The 16327-nt window shown below is 48.2% G+C and overlaps 1 protein-coding gene across 2 annotated transcripts in view; it reads left to right on the plus strand.

Moving 5' to 3' along the window:
* The first annotated feature begins 9348 nt into the window (after window positions 1-9348).
* LOC147701721 (BAR/IMD domain-containing adapter protein 2-like) overlaps window positions 9349-16327 on the plus strand; it is a 389617-nt gene continuing 382638 nt past the window's right edge. For both annotated transcript variants that reach the window (XM_086930340.1, XM_086930341.1), the window contains exon 1: window positions 9349-9607. In XM_086930340.1, coding sequence (XP_086786466.1) covers window positions 9560-9607 — 48 coding nt within the window. In that variant the 5' untranslated portion in view covers window positions 9349-9559. The remainder of the gene's footprint in view (window positions 9608-16327) is intronic.

Below are 16327 nucleotides of genomic sequence, written 5' to 3' on the forward strand. Positions count from 1 at the left end.
CGGTCTCCATTCTCCCTTGGCCTCGTATCACTCAGTATCTGATACGATCCCTCCTGGTTTCCCATATTCCCTGGGCTGCGCTCATGTCCGTCGTCGCAAGGACTATGGTACGGCCTCTCGCAACTCCCACTCTGTTCCCTCCTGCCGGGCCCACAGTGGATACACTTAAAGCTATCCCTGTACTCCCGAGCCCTCCTGTCTTCTTCATTAGGTATCGGGCGAGACACCCCCCCGTTCTCTGGGCCCCCATTTTCCAGGTTTGATCTACCTCCACTCCGGGCCCAATGGGTGAATCCCCTATTGTCTTTCTCCCTTCCGTCCCACTCCGGACTGCTCTCTTCAGCCTCGCAGTGAGTCCGGGCTCTGCTGTCCTGACTTTCCCTTTCAGCTTCTGCCGCTATAATGTTCTTTTGAGCCTCGACTGCCTCATCCCATTTCTTCATGTACTCGTTGAACTCTTGAAAAGACTTCCGTCCTGGTCCCCTCATATCCTCAGGCCATCTAATATCCCCCAGATCGCCTGTTGTGTGTGCTGGGGTGCTCCAATCTCTTGGTATCGGCAACTGACTTGGGGAATTGATCGTATCCTTCCTTCTTGCCATCTCTGCTCTTTCTCTGTCCCTTCGTACCCGTTCTTCCCCTCTAGCCCTGTCTGGGTCATATACCGACACTATAGGACCTATGGTAACCGGTACCTGTAGTGCATCAGGTAATGCGTAGGATGTGGCACACGCCGTTTCTGGCGCTCTTTGCACCACAAACCTCCCGACCACCTGTTGCACTTGGCTAGGCTGGGACAGTTCTTTCTTTGCAGCGGGATCCCAATCGGAACTGGGAAGCGGCCCATGCTCTCCTGCATTGCCCCCCCCTTTCTCGCCGTTCTCGGCATCTCCCCCTGCTCTGTTATACGGGGGTGGCCTGTCTGTCAATAATCTGTTTATCAGGCTGTCCTCTGTCTCGCTCTCGTCATCCTCTTCTAGGGGGCTTTTGTTCCCGGGCATCTCTAACACTGGATACAATTTATTTACTTCCATGTTATGCACCCTCCATCTTTTTGCATCCTCATCCCACTTGGCGTCCTGTACTGCCCTTACCGAACGTTTCACTCTTTCTTGCCGTTTGTTCATGTTCTTTTCATGCGCTGCCCTAATCCACGCATTAAGGGCTTCAAACTGTGTTGGTCTAGGCAAGGGTCTAGTTGCGGTCATAATTGCTTTTAATCTGTGCAACACCTCTAATCTGAACGTCCCGTACTTCGGGAACGTGAGTTCCTCATTTCCATCTGTCATCCTACTCCACTCTGAGATCCACAGAATCGTGTGCAACCCAACATTTGTCCCCATGAAATGCGCTGGCGTACCCTCTGGCGGGGCTTCTTCCCCTTCATACGATCCCCTGCGCTCTCTTTTAAACAGCGCTCTTAACCATTTAAAACACTTCATAATTATGCGCAAAATTTCCAGCTTGAATACTTTGTTTACTTCCTGATGACAATCCACCAATCCTAGCGCGGCTTTGCTATCTGGCCTATCGCAGCGCGGTCTTTCACCGGCCGGCCAATCCCAGCGCGGCACTTCCTGACGTCACTAGTCTCCGCTTCGCAGCAGCACCCCTCCTTTCTCAGCTCTCCTCGCGGTCATGCATGCGTCCCATTCACACACCGAAAAATGACTACTTCCGACCAAGCGGTCACTTCTCTCGACTGTACGTCCACAGTCTATCTGTAATTGTCAACTTAACTGACGAGATGTCTATCGTATCTCTGATAGGTTCTTTTCACACACAGTAACTTCCGACCAGCGTCCGTTACTCACGCACTCACTCTTACGTTCCCCCTATCTGGTCCTTCGGGTGATCATTGGTACCTCATGACCCCCTTCACACTAGTTAACAATTACTCTGGGTGTCCGATACACCCGAACCACTTAAGCTCTCTCTGAACTTAAGATTTCCACCGGTTGCGCGCGCTCACAACCTGTTCCACAGTCTCTCTACAGTCATTCAACTCCGCCAGACATTACAACATAGATACAATACAAGACACCGCAATCTTAACACGCATGACCCTTTATACTCACTCTCGACCGATACTGCTGCTTTTCTGTCTCACGTCATCCGGTCCTTCTTCCGCGGGCGGTTCTTCCGATCATCGATCTCTAGGGGCCTGGGGGTAATCTAACCTGGCCTAGATCACCTTCCTCAAGAAGGCAACCATTCTCTATAGCTACCAACTGGAAGGGTGAGATTTTGATCAATACCTTATCACTATCGATCTAAAACCCCGATCTGGTCGACTGAACCTTTATTGCCTGTCTTTGAGGAAAGAAAGTGCATCTCTTACCAAGTTAGTTCTCCCAATAAAGGACTCTGCTCAAAGGATCACAAACAACTTCTAGCTTTCAAAGGTTTATTATAAAGTCAAGATAAGTTGCAAATACAAACATCTCAAAATGAGATTAACCAGATACACAGGCCCAACTACGTACATGTGTTCTCTGAAAGCCCTCAGACGAACAACGGAAATTACCAATACCAGTTCTAAAAACAATAGTGCTATTAGCATAGACACATATTGAAATCGGTCAGTCATTACAGGCGGAGGGAAAATACAGGTTAGGCTTTCCCTACCCTGATCTAGATGGTATCCCTACTTAACCAGGTCTCAACCTATCAAAAGGTGTCAGCAGCGAATGACTCCCGAGGGAAGTCACTCACTCTAAACTCTTGGTGAAAACCTAAAGTCCTCCAGTCATGGCCCCTCTCTGCCTACCCATCCGCTCTCTAAAGGGTCCTCAGGCTTCTGCTCTAACTCCCCCCAGGGGTGCTGTCCCTAATACAAAAATCCAATAACATTTAGGACGCCCCTCGTGAGACGCCCCTCACGTGGTGTAGCTTCTGGCTTTTTCCATGATGAGGCCTTGTGGTTAGCTTCGACCTTGCTTCTCAGACTCTTCTCCGGCCCGCTGATACCCCTTAAACATTCCGGAACCCTCCTCCATGTCTGGTCCATTTCACGAACAAGCATCTATTCATTTATGAATAATTGAATACCCCCTTTTCTCTTCCAGACAGACATTTGGAGCCAAATCCCAATTCTCATGGTTTTCCAACCGCGTTGCAACATTCCCCGGCACAGACTAATATGTGTAAATCAACGTTTAAGGCTTTCCAGCTCTACAACAGTTTTATAATATTCAATTTCTTCTTTAATTGTTAGCATGTTAATACTCTTATTCTACTGATTACGTAAACACATCTATAAATCAAACCCTACTCATTATTACTAAACATTAGTGCAATCCACATTATGCAATTTTAATCGCCTTCCCCCTCCCTCCTAGCTCTGGCCCTGAGGCCTACCACGTTCTACGTTTCCGTATGCCATCTTATATTTAACAGCTGCACAACATAGATTCAAGAATATTCACGTTGAATAAATTCACATAGTATCGCATTTTGTGAATTAATAAAAGAACTCACATCTATATAATATAGCTCTTCTGAATAATATAATGTAATCATAACATGAGTGCGGTCCAAGAAATGAAAGGTATACCAGTCTGATTCCTTCTGTCATGGCCATGCATGAGGCCTGTCTCTTTCTGTGCTCGCAGCACGCCATCTTCCTATTAGCAGCTACATTTAACATGAACCATGATTAATCACATCTAATAAAGTTATACATTGCACTCATGTCTTCATTAGTTCCACTTCTATATGCATTCTCTAAGTTAACTACATATTTCAGAATATAGATGTAGTTACTATCAGCACTCATGGCATTTCTCTTCATGATTTATGCTTACTACGTGTAAGTGTGGTGCACTTCTACATTTTGATCAGTTTGCGCTCTCTCACCACCACATAATGGAAGACGAATCTACGTTGTGAGAGACTCTGTAGATGGTAGAGTCGGATTGTACACATTGTTCATAGGGCCTTCTGACCTACCGCACTGAGTGTCGTTTCGTATTTTTCTTATTTTACTTTTGCACATTTGTTCTAGCAGAGTGACATAAGATCTTGGTCCTGATGAATGCCTTGAGCCTGGATGTCATTTAGGGCAGAAACATGTTGACCACATTACAGGGTACACATCCATAACCTTGTCTCACATTGCTTTTATCCTCTATCCCGTAGGACGTAAGAATAAAGTTGTTGTCCTTACGGAGATAGTTTTAAATACACACCTTATTTTGTTGCACTCTGCCACTCACTGTCACCCTTGAGGTATTGAAATCTTATGTGCTTTATATAAAACACTCCTGCTCCTTCCCTGTGGGGAAGTTGTAGCCCACACTGGGTACCTTGCGGTCCTAGTGTGTTGGAGGAACCCAATGATCAAGCATTTCACCCTCGGGGAGTGAGGGTTTTCGCCCAAACACGCTTTGTGCCCCCTCTCTGTCACAGCCTTTCCTAGTTGCACCCTGCTACCCTATATCCTGTGTGAGTAACTATTATACAGAAGGCCCAGATGCACTTTGGGGGCCTCGCACGGTTGAGCTACGATGAGGAGTTTAGGGCTAGAATCAGCATCAACCCTGACAAGCAATGGGGGGAAGTAGATCAGGAGTTGTGGATGCAGTGGATGTCGTCCACACAATCCTCTGCATCCACCCATACAGCCAGAGGCCTGCCGGTAGCGTACCGGTCCTTTCCAGTGCACCCCTCCCAGACAGGGGCGGGAGGGGCTAGTTTTGGGGCGGAGGTGCAGGTTTGCCACCAAAGCAAGGGGGACCCACCACAGGGGCATGCCAGAATTTCAACAAGGGTTTCTGTTCCAAGCACCCGTGCAAGCTTAAACACAAGTGCTCCGCTCCAAATGCAGGGGACGTCACCCGCTCATGCAGTGTTTTACACTATCCACTCCAGCTGAACAGTGGCGGGCCACCAAAGGCCGAGGACAGTCTGTGCCAAAGGGCTCCTACCCCAGTTAGGATTGAGGCTATAGTACCGTGGCTCTTAATTTATCCTGACAGAGAGGCGGCCTTGAGAATACAATGGGATTTCGGTGAAGGTTTTCGGGTGTGCAGATAACTTGAAATTCCAGAGAATTGCCAGAAGTAGTAGCGGCGAAATTGAAAAAAGAAGTTGAGGAAGGGAAGATAGCGGGCCCATTTACAAATTGGCCTGTGGAGTACCTGATCATATCACCTTTAGGGCTGGTACCGAAGAAAGAGCCTGGGGAATACAGGATTATCCACCTTCTATCATGGCCTGAAGGGAGGTCAGTTAATGATTTCATTGCAGAGGAGGACTCAAGGGTGCTGTACGCCTCAGTGGATGATGCAGTCCGCCTGGTGAGGTTGTGTGGGCAGGGGGCGGAAATGGCAAAATGTGATGTAAAATCAGCTTTCCGCTTGCTGCCTATACATCCTGCAGATTTCTCGCTGCTGGGGATGCAGTTTGGGGGCGCCGTCTATGTGGACAAAGTCCTTCCGTTGGGTTGTGCGATTTATGTGCAATGTTTGAGATGTTCAGCACTTTCCTACAGTGGGTTTTCGTGAGGTGCAGCGGTCACAGGGAAGTGTCCCATTACCTGGATGGCTTTCTGTTGGGAACTTCAGGAGCTTGTGGGAGGGCGTTGCATCAATTTCTGGAATTGGCACAGACATTTGGGGTCCCCTTAACGCCGGGAAAAACATCTGGGCCCAGCTGCAGATTGGGCATTGAACTGAACTTGGTCCAATGGGTGGCGTGACTGTCTAGTGAAAAAGTGACGGACATACAGGCTTTTCTGCTGTGGGTGGTAGGCGAGAAGAAGATTGACCTGAGAACAGTACAATTGATGGGTTTTCTGTATTTTGCTTGTCGGCGGTAAGAGCCGGGAGAACTTTCTGTCGGCGCCTCAGCATGGTCATGTCTGGGGCAGTGCTACCACACCACAGGGTCAGGATTTCGATGGGAGTCAGGGCAGATTTAAGGGTATGGAAGACGTTCCTGGCAGACTTCAATGGGGTGTCTTTGGATTTTGTGGAGGACAATACAATTTGGCAGGTCCAAACTTTCTCGGATGCGGCAGGGGCATCTGGTTTTGGACTGTTTTGGGATGGGCATTTGTGCACGGAGCAATGGCCGGCACATTGGATAAAGCAGGGACGGAGCATAGCATTTCTGGAGTTTTTCCCACTTCTGGTGGCACTGGCTGTTTGAGGTACTGAACTTCAGACTAGGAAGCTACTATTCCATGTGGACAACATGACTGTGGTGGAACTGGTGAACAGGCAGAAAGCAAGGGACTTGGGGGTCTTGCAGCTTTTGCAAAGGTTCATGCTGAAGTGCTTGAGACTGAAAGTGGTTTTTCATTCAAAACACGTCACAGGGGCAAGTAATGACATTGCGGATGCTTTGTTTTGTTCGCAGTGGCAACGATTTCGAGGACTGGTGCCTTGAGCAAACGCATTCAATACAGAGCTGCCAAACGACATCTGGGCCCGGGGGGAGTGAGAGTGATATGCCTGGTCGAAAACTTTTTGGCGTAAACCACAAGACGGAGTTACAGGCTGGCCTGGTCTGAATTTGGAGGCTTGATGGTACAGACTGTAGCCGCAAGGAGCATGGTGAGACGGGACATTGAGAAGGGAGTGATGCGTTTTGTTCTAAGTTGTATTGACAAGGGTTTGACGCAGACAACAAAAGTAGGGAAGCTGGCAGGGATATCATACTATAGCAAACTGTATCTAGGTTTCGATCCCGCCAAAGATGAGATTCTGAGTAGGATGTTGAAAGGTTGAGGGTGTGAACAGGGGGTGGGGGAGTGGGGTAGGCAGCTCCGACGGAGGCCATAACGTTTGAATTGCTGCAAGACTTGTTGGGGGTGTTGCCAGATTGTTGTTACGATACTTTTGAGGTATCGGTATCCAGATTATGTATGATTTGGATGTTTTTGGGGGGCCGTACGGGGCTTGGAGTTGTTGGGAACAGTACAACAGGCACGAAGAATATATGAGGAGGTGAGATTGGATCGGGCCGATTGGCGATTTGGTTAGGTCATTCTAAGACAGATCAGGTGAGTAGGTGTAGATGGGTTTGGTTGAATGAGAGTGGCTGCAGTGGTGTGTGCCTGATACAAAAATAGCGGAATTACTTAGCGAGACCAGGAAGGCCTTCAAGAGGTATTTTTTACCATGCCAGGAGACCAGCTGATGGCTTTCCAGCTGCTGGCTGTACTACGCATGGCTCTAAGACGTTTGGGCAGGGCCCCTGCCAGGTACAGAACACATTCCTTCTGCATTGGTGCAGCTACAGCGACACCACGTTTAGGCTATTCCTGGGACAGAATCCACCAGATTGGGCGATGGAGGTCTAGGTGCTACGATAGATACATGCGCAAGTAGGGGTTTAGAACCAAAGAAGGGCAGGGACAGGAAACACTTGCACAAGGGGGCGAGGGCTTGTTCAGTTTGTACAGTAAATCTATTTTTTTTATGTTGCAGGTTGTGTGAGCGTCCCAGGAACCAAGATGGTTACCTGGATCGTGGGACATTCTTTTGTGCATTGGGCGGCAAAATACGCAGATCTACAGGTTTATGGTTGTAACCTGGTTCTGATGAGCTGCCATCATGAAGTGTGTTGGTGGGGTAAAGGAGGGATGCGATGGGGGGCGTTATTGCCGTGGTTGACAAAAATGGTGTCATAAAGAGGCTGCCCCAACATGTTGGTTCTACAACTGGGTGAAAATTATCTGATATGACTATCAGGAATGGCTATTGTGCAACACATGCGGAGGGATTTAGAGGCAATAAAGCGCAAATTGGCTGCAACATGCCTAGTATGGACCGAGTTTGTGTCGCGCAAAGTGTGGAAAGCGGCTGTTAAGCTCACAGCTGTGGAGAAAGCACACTGAAAATTGCATAGGGCAACGAAGGTGTTCTGCCAAGTGAGTCTTTCAGGTGATCGCTCATGTAGGGCTAAAATTGGAATAGCCGTTATTGTTGAGGGACGATGGGGTGCACCTTTCGCAAGTAGGGAATGCCTAGTACATGATGGAGGTGCGGGATGTGATCAGTAAGTTGTGGAACAAATCCATCAGGTGCCGCAGGATTGACTGAAAGTGGGGCGAAAGGTGCACAGGAGAGGGGGGCAGTTAACTGCCCTACGGGGGTTCCCTGGTTGGCAGTACTTTGGAGGGGTGGTGAGTCACATACGGGCGCATCCACCCATTGGGGGGGAACAGGTGACTGATGGCGGGGTGCGGGATGCAAGAGATCGAAGGCAGGAAATTCAGGAGAGAATGTTGAAGGAAAAGTGAAGCGGAGATGGAGGAGGTCGTAGAGTGAAAGGGGAGGAGTGCAACAGGTGTGATGATTTGAAGATGGATGGGGTGATTGAGGGGGGTGATGATGGAAATGTTATAGTGGTATTGATGTTTTGGTTAATTATGTTTAACTGTTACAACCTTGTCCTAATAAAATGGCATGTTTACGCTTCAAGTAACAGCGTGGAGAGTAGGTATTGCACGAACCGGCTTCCCTTCGGCATTACAAATTACACTAAAAAGTGTTCATACATATTGGTAGTGACAAGTATAAAATATAAGAACACAACTGAAGCGGGGATGGGAAGAAAAAAACTGCGAGAAAATAGAAGAGTATATCGTGAAGCGAGCTCAGTGGCATGAGGGGAATGATACATGAATGTATAGGCAAACTGTAGGGAAAGGCCCAATCCTGGCGCTGCTGCTGACTCGGCCTTACATCTTTACCAGCTCGGGAAATGAGCACAATTACACTGAGCTAATAGGGACACCTGTTGTATGCAGGCACTTCGGAGGCGTGGGAAGTCTGTTTAAGGACAAGAACTGCAGTGGGTCTGCACTATCCTGAGTTTTAGGACAGTAAAGAAGCAGCCTTGTGTTTACAGTGTTATTATGAACCTGTGACTTGAGGCATGCTGATCTCGACTACCCTACTTGGCCACACTGTGTAATCCTGGGCAAATCGCGCGTGTCTGTGCTTGCGCTTCTGTTATTTTTCTGGCGGGCAAAGTTACGAGGACGTGGAAACAGGTCAACCGCCAGCAAACGGCGGTGACCAAAGAAAACTTGACATTTTCAAGAAAAACTGTATTGGGGACGCTGCGGAAATAAATCGAAAATGTGACACAAACGTGGTTATTGGTGCATGAGATACGCTTTAATTTGACAGGCTGAGAGGGTGGTCTTGAAAAGGGACAGCCTGCTCGTGAGAGCTTGCCTCCCACCCACCCAGATGTCCCTTTAAATATGGAAATGACACACGCCTCTCCCAGGCTGTCAGTAACGAGGAGACCCCTCCTTCTTTTATGCAAACAAGTGCCACTGGGTGGGAGGCCAGCAGAGCCCCCATTGGCCATAAGTTTCCCTTTCTAAGCTGCAAAACTTTTGTGTCTGCCAGCCCCCTCCCGCGCCCCCACTCCTCCTGTGTCTCATCCCTCCCTGACCACCGAAGCCAGTGGTGGTCACCCGCCTCCTCGAAGCCGGCAGCGGACCCCCCCAACCAAGATCCAGCCCCCAAACCTGGAGCAGTTCTGCTTCTGCGCCCCAAGGGTCCATGCGAGGAGCCCCCGCGACCCCAGCACCATGTCCCGGTCCGAAGAGGTGAACAGGTTGACGGAGAACGTGTACCGGGTAAGTGCACCCCTTCCACCCTGTCTCCGTCATCTGCCGCCCTCCTCAAACCATCATGCCCCCTTCCACCATCGGCCGTCAGTGCCTTGGTGTGGGGTATGCCTGTGTCCTGCCTGCATGTCCACCTGCCTGCTTCCCCGCTGCCTGCGCTGTCCTCCATGCCCACTCTCCCCTCCCTTCCAGTCAGTGTCTCCCCCCCCCCCCCCCCCCCCCCCTTCCCCTGCAGTCTGGCTGCAGTCCTGGAGCCTTTGTTAGACAGGCTCAGAAAAGGAGGCACAGCAAAACAGCAGAAATGGGAAGGGGGAGCGGTGGGGGGCCCGGGAGGTGTGAGAGAGAAAGGGGGCGCGAGCTCAGGGGCCTGGGGGGAAGAGGCTGCGAGAGGGTGGACAATCAGGGGAAATCGATGCTGACAGCAGGCCAAGTGAGAGGGTCAGCGGAGCATAAGGAGATGGAAGGCGAGCAGAGGGCGATGAGAGGATGCATGATGGGCAGGGATGGAGGCGAGGGCGAGTGGAGGGAGAGTGCGAGGAGAGGATGCAGGGAGGGCAGATGCAGAGGAGAGGATGCAGGGAGGGCAGAGAACGACGAGAGGATGCAGAGAAGACATAGGGCGAGAATGGAGGGAGGGGGGCAGAGGCCGATGAGAGGATGCTGGGAGGGCATAGACCGATGAGAGGATGCAGGGAGGGCAGAGGCCGATGAGAGGATGCAGGGAGGGCAGAGAGTGGTGAGATGATGCAAGGAGTGCAGAGAGTGGTGAGAGGATGCAGGGAGGGCAGAGAGTGGTGAGAGGATGCAGGGAGGGCCGAGAGTGGTGAGAGGATGCAGGGAGGGCAGAGAGTGGTGAGAGGATGCAGGGAGGGCAGAGAGTGGTGAGAGGATGCAGGGAGGGCAGAGAGTGGTGAGAGGATGCAGGGAGCGCCGAGGGGAAGAGATGACGAATGGAGGGAGAGGCCGATGAGAGGATGCAGGGAGGGCAAGAAGTTATTAGAGGAAGCAGGGAGGGCAGAGGCCGATGAGAGGATGCAAAGAGGGCAAAGAGTGATGAGAGGATGCAGGGAGGGCAGAGGCCGATGAGAGGATGCAGGGAGGGCAGAAGCCGAGGAGAGGATGCAGAGAGGGCAGAGAGGATGCAGGGAGAGAAGAGAGTGATACGAGGATGCAGGGAGGGCAGAGGCCGATGAGAGGGTGCAGAGGGCTATGAGAGGATGCAGGGAGCGCAGAGGGCTATGCGACTGTGCAGTCAGAGCAGAGAGTGGTGAAATGCAGAGAGAGCCGATAGGCACGGCTGGATGCAGAGGGGACAGGGTGGAGGAGAGGATGGAGTGAGGGTCATTGGATGTTGCTGGAGTGCAGGGGGGGGGGGGCTGGGAAGGGGTGGGGGGTAGACACAAGCAGAGCCGAGGACATGAGAGGATGCAGGGAGAGTAGAGGTAATGAATGGGGATCAATATGCAGGAAGTGTGTCCCTTCTGGACAGCCTGATAGAGAGACACCGGAAATCATTTCGAGTATCACTTGAACCGCTCGTCCTTTAGTCTCCCAGGCCACCTTACGTCTCTCGTCAGTCCCTACACCCCTTGTGTTTTTCTGCCTACTTTTTGTGCTCTCATTGGTCCATCCTCTCGACACGTCCTGCTCTCAATCCTTCCTGTCTGATACCTTCTCTTAAACTATTTCCCCAAACTCATTATTAAGAATTCCGCGCATTTGTTTTTGTAATGATACTTTAGTGTACTTTGCTAGGACTGTTTGATCCAAAGACTTGTGATGTTGTGGTTGTGACTGTGCGAAGTAGAGAGGGAGACACACAGAGAGCCAGGCAGCGGCAGGTGGGTTGATAGATGGCTGTGTGGGGCTGAGTAGATTAATGGACTGATTAATATCTGATCAGGTTTCTGTAGGGATGACATGGTTAATTAGTAGTGAACTGGGTTACTAGGTTGGTGGATGGATGAGAAAGTGGATGTATGGATGAACGCATAAATGGATTAGAAGCTGAACAAGTTGCTGATTAGATGGATTAATAGTTGGACGGGTTAGAGAACGAATGGATGGATTGATGTCTGGCTGGATTAGCAGATGGATGGATGTAATGACTGGTAGATAGATTAGTAGCTGTTATTGGATACTGTACTGGATATTGAATGGGTGTATTGATGGATGGATAGACTGGTAACTGAGCGGGTTATTTGATAGAAGCATTGATTGATGGCTAGGTAATTAGCTAGGTAGTTACGGAATGGATGGATTGATGGATCGATTGATGAATCGCAGGCTTAATTAATGGATGGATTAGTAACTTGGCGAATTACTGGATCGAAGTATGAACGGATGGCTGGATTAGTATCTATGCAGTTTACTGGATAGATAGATGGATAGATAGATAGATAGATAGATAGATAGATAGATAGATAGATAGATAGATAGATAGATAGATAGATAGATAGATAGATAGATAGATATTATTAGTAGCTGAATGGGTTACAGGATGGCTAGGTGAATTTATGGATGAGCGAGTAGTTGGATGGGTGGATTAGTAGCTTGTCAGGATACTTAATGGGTGGACGGATGGATTAGTAGCTGGACGGGTTACTGAATTGATGGATTAGTAGCTGGGCGATCTACTGGGTGAATGGGTGGTTTGATGATGGATGAATAGCTGGACAGGTTACTGGATTGCTGCATGAATTGATGTTTGGATGATTATTAAGTGGACAAGTTACTGGATGAGTGAATGGATTGAAGGATGGATGGATTGGTGGATGGATTAATAGCTGGTCGGGTTACTGGATGGAGTGATGGACGAATTAGCAACTGTACCGGTTACTGGATGGATGAGCGAATTGAAGGATAAATAGCTGTACAGGTTACTAGATGGATGGGTTGATTGTTGAAAGGATGCATAAGTTGGTATACAGAAAGAGCCCGGGGAAGAGGCTTCCTTTTGATGGTGTCAAGGCCGGCTTTAGGAAGGTGCTTTTTTCTAATGGCAGTTTGACCCATCATAAAATAGCGCAGAGTATTAGTATGCTTGCTGCAAAGAACATGTACCATGCAGATCACAGAACTGTATTTTATGTGGGTCGCTCAGTAGGTTACTGCTTTTGTGACACACATCCTATTGTCACTTGCAGTTTATAAATTACAATCCTAATATAGCACAGTGACCTGTGACCTGTCATCAAAGAGTTGCATGCAGGCTGCATGGTGTTGTTTAGGACATTATATTTTTACCCCTGTCTCTAGTTATCTGTTCCTAACGTTGCTAGAAAGGGTTAATTTGAATAGAATGTGAGAGAGGGGCTATGGAGAGATGAGGGACCTTATTGGAGAGTGGTACCAGTGCTTAATTTGAGCCGGTGGTTTCCGGTGCTCGGCATCCTCACTTAATGGTCAGCACTGGTGCTTGTGAGGGTCTGCCACGAGGTGACGCTGTCTGGCTAGTTTGGAGAGGACCAAAGTAACAGTTAATTATTAATTCAATATTCCTTAAAAATGACTATTACCACACACCCAAGCCATCCTAATAGCTCTGGGGACCTGGAAGAGTCTGAATTGTCACACTTGTTGTAGAAGTCGGATGGTTAGCAGCTGTGTTGTTACTATCATTGACAGTGATGTCAGGGCAATGTGTGGTGTGACTTGCAGTGGCCTCCTGACCAGGGCCCTGGCATTTAGTTTTTTACAAATTAAGCACTGGTGTGGTAGTGAGGGGATCCGTGGAAAAGGAGGTCATTAGAGAGGGGTGTGGACCAGGGGTGGGGCGACAAAAAATATTGTCACACCAGGTGCCACCAGCGCTGAAGCCGACCCTGATGGTAGCTTATGCATCTTTGTAGAATTTAAATGATTAGAACTCGTTGACTTTAATAAAAAAACTCTTTATACACAAATAATTGTTTCTTCATCTAAAAAAATATGGTTGAGGTAAAGTAAATTTATGAACGTCAATATTTTATGTCTCAAGAAGAAACTTCTGAAAGTAGCGGCAAGGTATATGGTCCGACTAGAAACGGAGTATTCAGGAGTAATGCACTCATGCATCTGTGTCAATGTAAGACTTTACTGGTGACGTCACCGAGAGGCACGTTTATTCACGAAGGAATTTTCCAACTTAAATTTTATCGGCCACTTGTGATGATGAGAGGAGGACCCGTGCTCGGATTCTTCTATCCAAGCATTATCCCGTTTTTTACGCATATTTCGCCTTGACCCACGGAGCTTTCTCACCTGCCCACTGTTTGTGAGTCATGTTTCATTGCTCGAGTCTAGTCATCGTTTTTTTTTTTTGGTAATAGGGCGTGGCCGGGGCTCTCGTATGGCAGCAGCAGAGAGCTGATATCGGAGGTTTTCAATTAGAGCGCGTCAGCGCGGCACCCGGCCTGACATGACAAACAGGGAGGCCGAGCCGAGCTGCGAGGCCCGATAAGATGCTTGTCAGTGGGGACCCAGCTGCTGCCCCAGAATAGGGAGGTGTGGCTGGAGCTGCCAGGGACCGGCATGACAAAGTGAGAGGGGCTGTTATGAGAAGGAAGGCGCGTGAAGGGTCAGATGAGGTGAGGCAGATAGGACATCACCAGGGCAGCAGGGACCGGAGCAGAAGCAAATCAATACGTTTTTGGGGAGGAGGGGGAGGGTGTACCCCCAAGGGTGTTCAGAACGGGGCTCTTTACTTCAGGACTGGAAATGACCACGGATCACCTCTGACCCTCTCCTGGAGCAGTGGGTGACTCAAAATGACGGGCCTCCCTGCCGAATGTGATGAGGGGTCCCCAGTCCCCTGTTTCTTTGAGATACTGATTGTCATTTAGCTGAATAGGGCCCCCCTAAAAGGGTTGGAGTGTCCCCAGGAGGGCCCCCAGCGCCTCAGGGGCTGCAGTGGCCTCTGTTACACCTGTGTCTTTGAGCATCAGGCTACATCTTGCACAAGTGTGCACACAAGAACAAGCATTAGGAAAGCCAGAAGGTCTTGCCTATGAGAGATATTGGGTTCGCAATGTTTTGTAGCCATCCTGTACAGAAGCACGGATGCTTTGCAGTATGGCTGAAACGAATTTAAGAATGTTCTATGACGCAGGCAGGACTAATAGACTTTTTTTTTAAAAAAATGCAAAAAGCAGTGGATGTATCATATTTTTTTAAATCATTATTTTTTTTCAGTTTAAGAAAGTTTTTATTTTGTTTAAATAAAGTTCAATACAAAGATAGTACAATAGTACATTAGAACCAAGTGAAACACATGTGAGGCAAAGAAAAACCTATAAAATAACGGTTCATTTGTAAAAGAAGAAATGAAAAGATAGAGAGATAAAAGAGATAAAAGGAGAATAAGAAAAGAGAGGGGAAAGAAGAGAAGAGGAGAGAAGAAAGGAGAAGAAAGAAGAAGGGAGGGAGAAAAACAGAGGATATACAGGCCCAGCAATCAGAGAGAAGGGGGCGATGAAAGATAGTTGGAGAAGGGGAGCCAAAGAAGATCAGATTTAACTTTAGAGGAGACAGAAGAGGAGGAAGCAATAGCAATCCTATGTTCTTCACATATGAAGTTCCACCAAGTAAGAACAGATAATTTGAAATTAAATCATTATTTTTAACCACGCTGCACAGCACTCATGCTGCTATACAGCATGGCAACAAACCATTGCCAAAGTCGTCAATACCCATGCTGTACAGCATGATCAAAAGGCAATGGCAGAGACAATAGTCTCAACGCCAATGCATATTGGCTTTGCCAGTGCTTGTCAGGTCGCAGCACAACATCTCTGTTATTCTGAGAAATGCATTATTCACCCCATTTGTGCAAAAGGAAAAATATATATGACACTTGGTAGAAAAATGTATCAAATAAAAAAATCAATTGTGCCTATGTCTTAGTGAAAATACATTTGGAAGCAGATCACATTTGTTGTAACAATAAAAGCAGATCACATCTGTTGTCACAATAAACATCCATTTCAAAGGAGAAAAGGGCTTCCTTGAAGTGTGTGGGACATAGTAAAACGTAGTCACAAATGGCAAAAGGTTCAACAAGGACAACAGGGAAGAAGAAAAAATAAGCACTGGAAATGCATCAGTTTCGCCTTTGTGATGAATAAAGAGCTGTTTTCATCAATCATCGTCCGGGTAAAGCAAAGAGCTCTCTGACAGATAACATGGGAGTGGAGAGGATGTGGTGCAGCAGCCAGAGCTGCTGACTTGAGAGCTGGGGATTACGGTACGAGTCTCGGAGGCGCAGCGCAACATCCTGGGATTCTATGCAGATCACCTAATCTCACCGGGTGACAAATTGGTATATAAATATGCTTCAGTAGTAAAAGGCAAAACTTTATGAAAATATAGTTCCACCAAAGTGGATGTTAACAGTATTTCGGCGGTGGGAAACTGATAAGAGAAGCAGATGAGGAACAACTACTAGTAAGTGCAGGAAAATGTGCTAAAGCAAATAGAAATGGAGGAAAGGTAAGTGGCACGCACAGGAACCAATGTGAAGCCAGGAAAGAGAGGAGGTGGAATGCAAGTCCATTTTAGGTTTATATTAAAAACAATAGATTTCTCAAGCACATTGCAAGTGCTATGTAGGCGAAACCTAAAAATAGTGCCTCAATCACAGTGCAATCAGCAGGAGGACAGCATTCAAGCTGAAGCAAACAGTATTTGGTCCATGCTCCAGTCGAAAGAAGTGAAGCCAGCATGCACTAGCCAATTAGAAGGCAACAAATA

The sequence above is a fragment of the Lissotriton vulgaris genome, chromosome 7, assembly GCF_964263255.1.
Source record: "Lissotriton vulgaris chromosome 7, aLisVul1.2, whole genome shotgun sequence".
NCBI lineage: Eukaryota > Metazoa > Chordata > Amphibia > Caudata > Salamandridae > Lissotriton > Lissotriton vulgaris.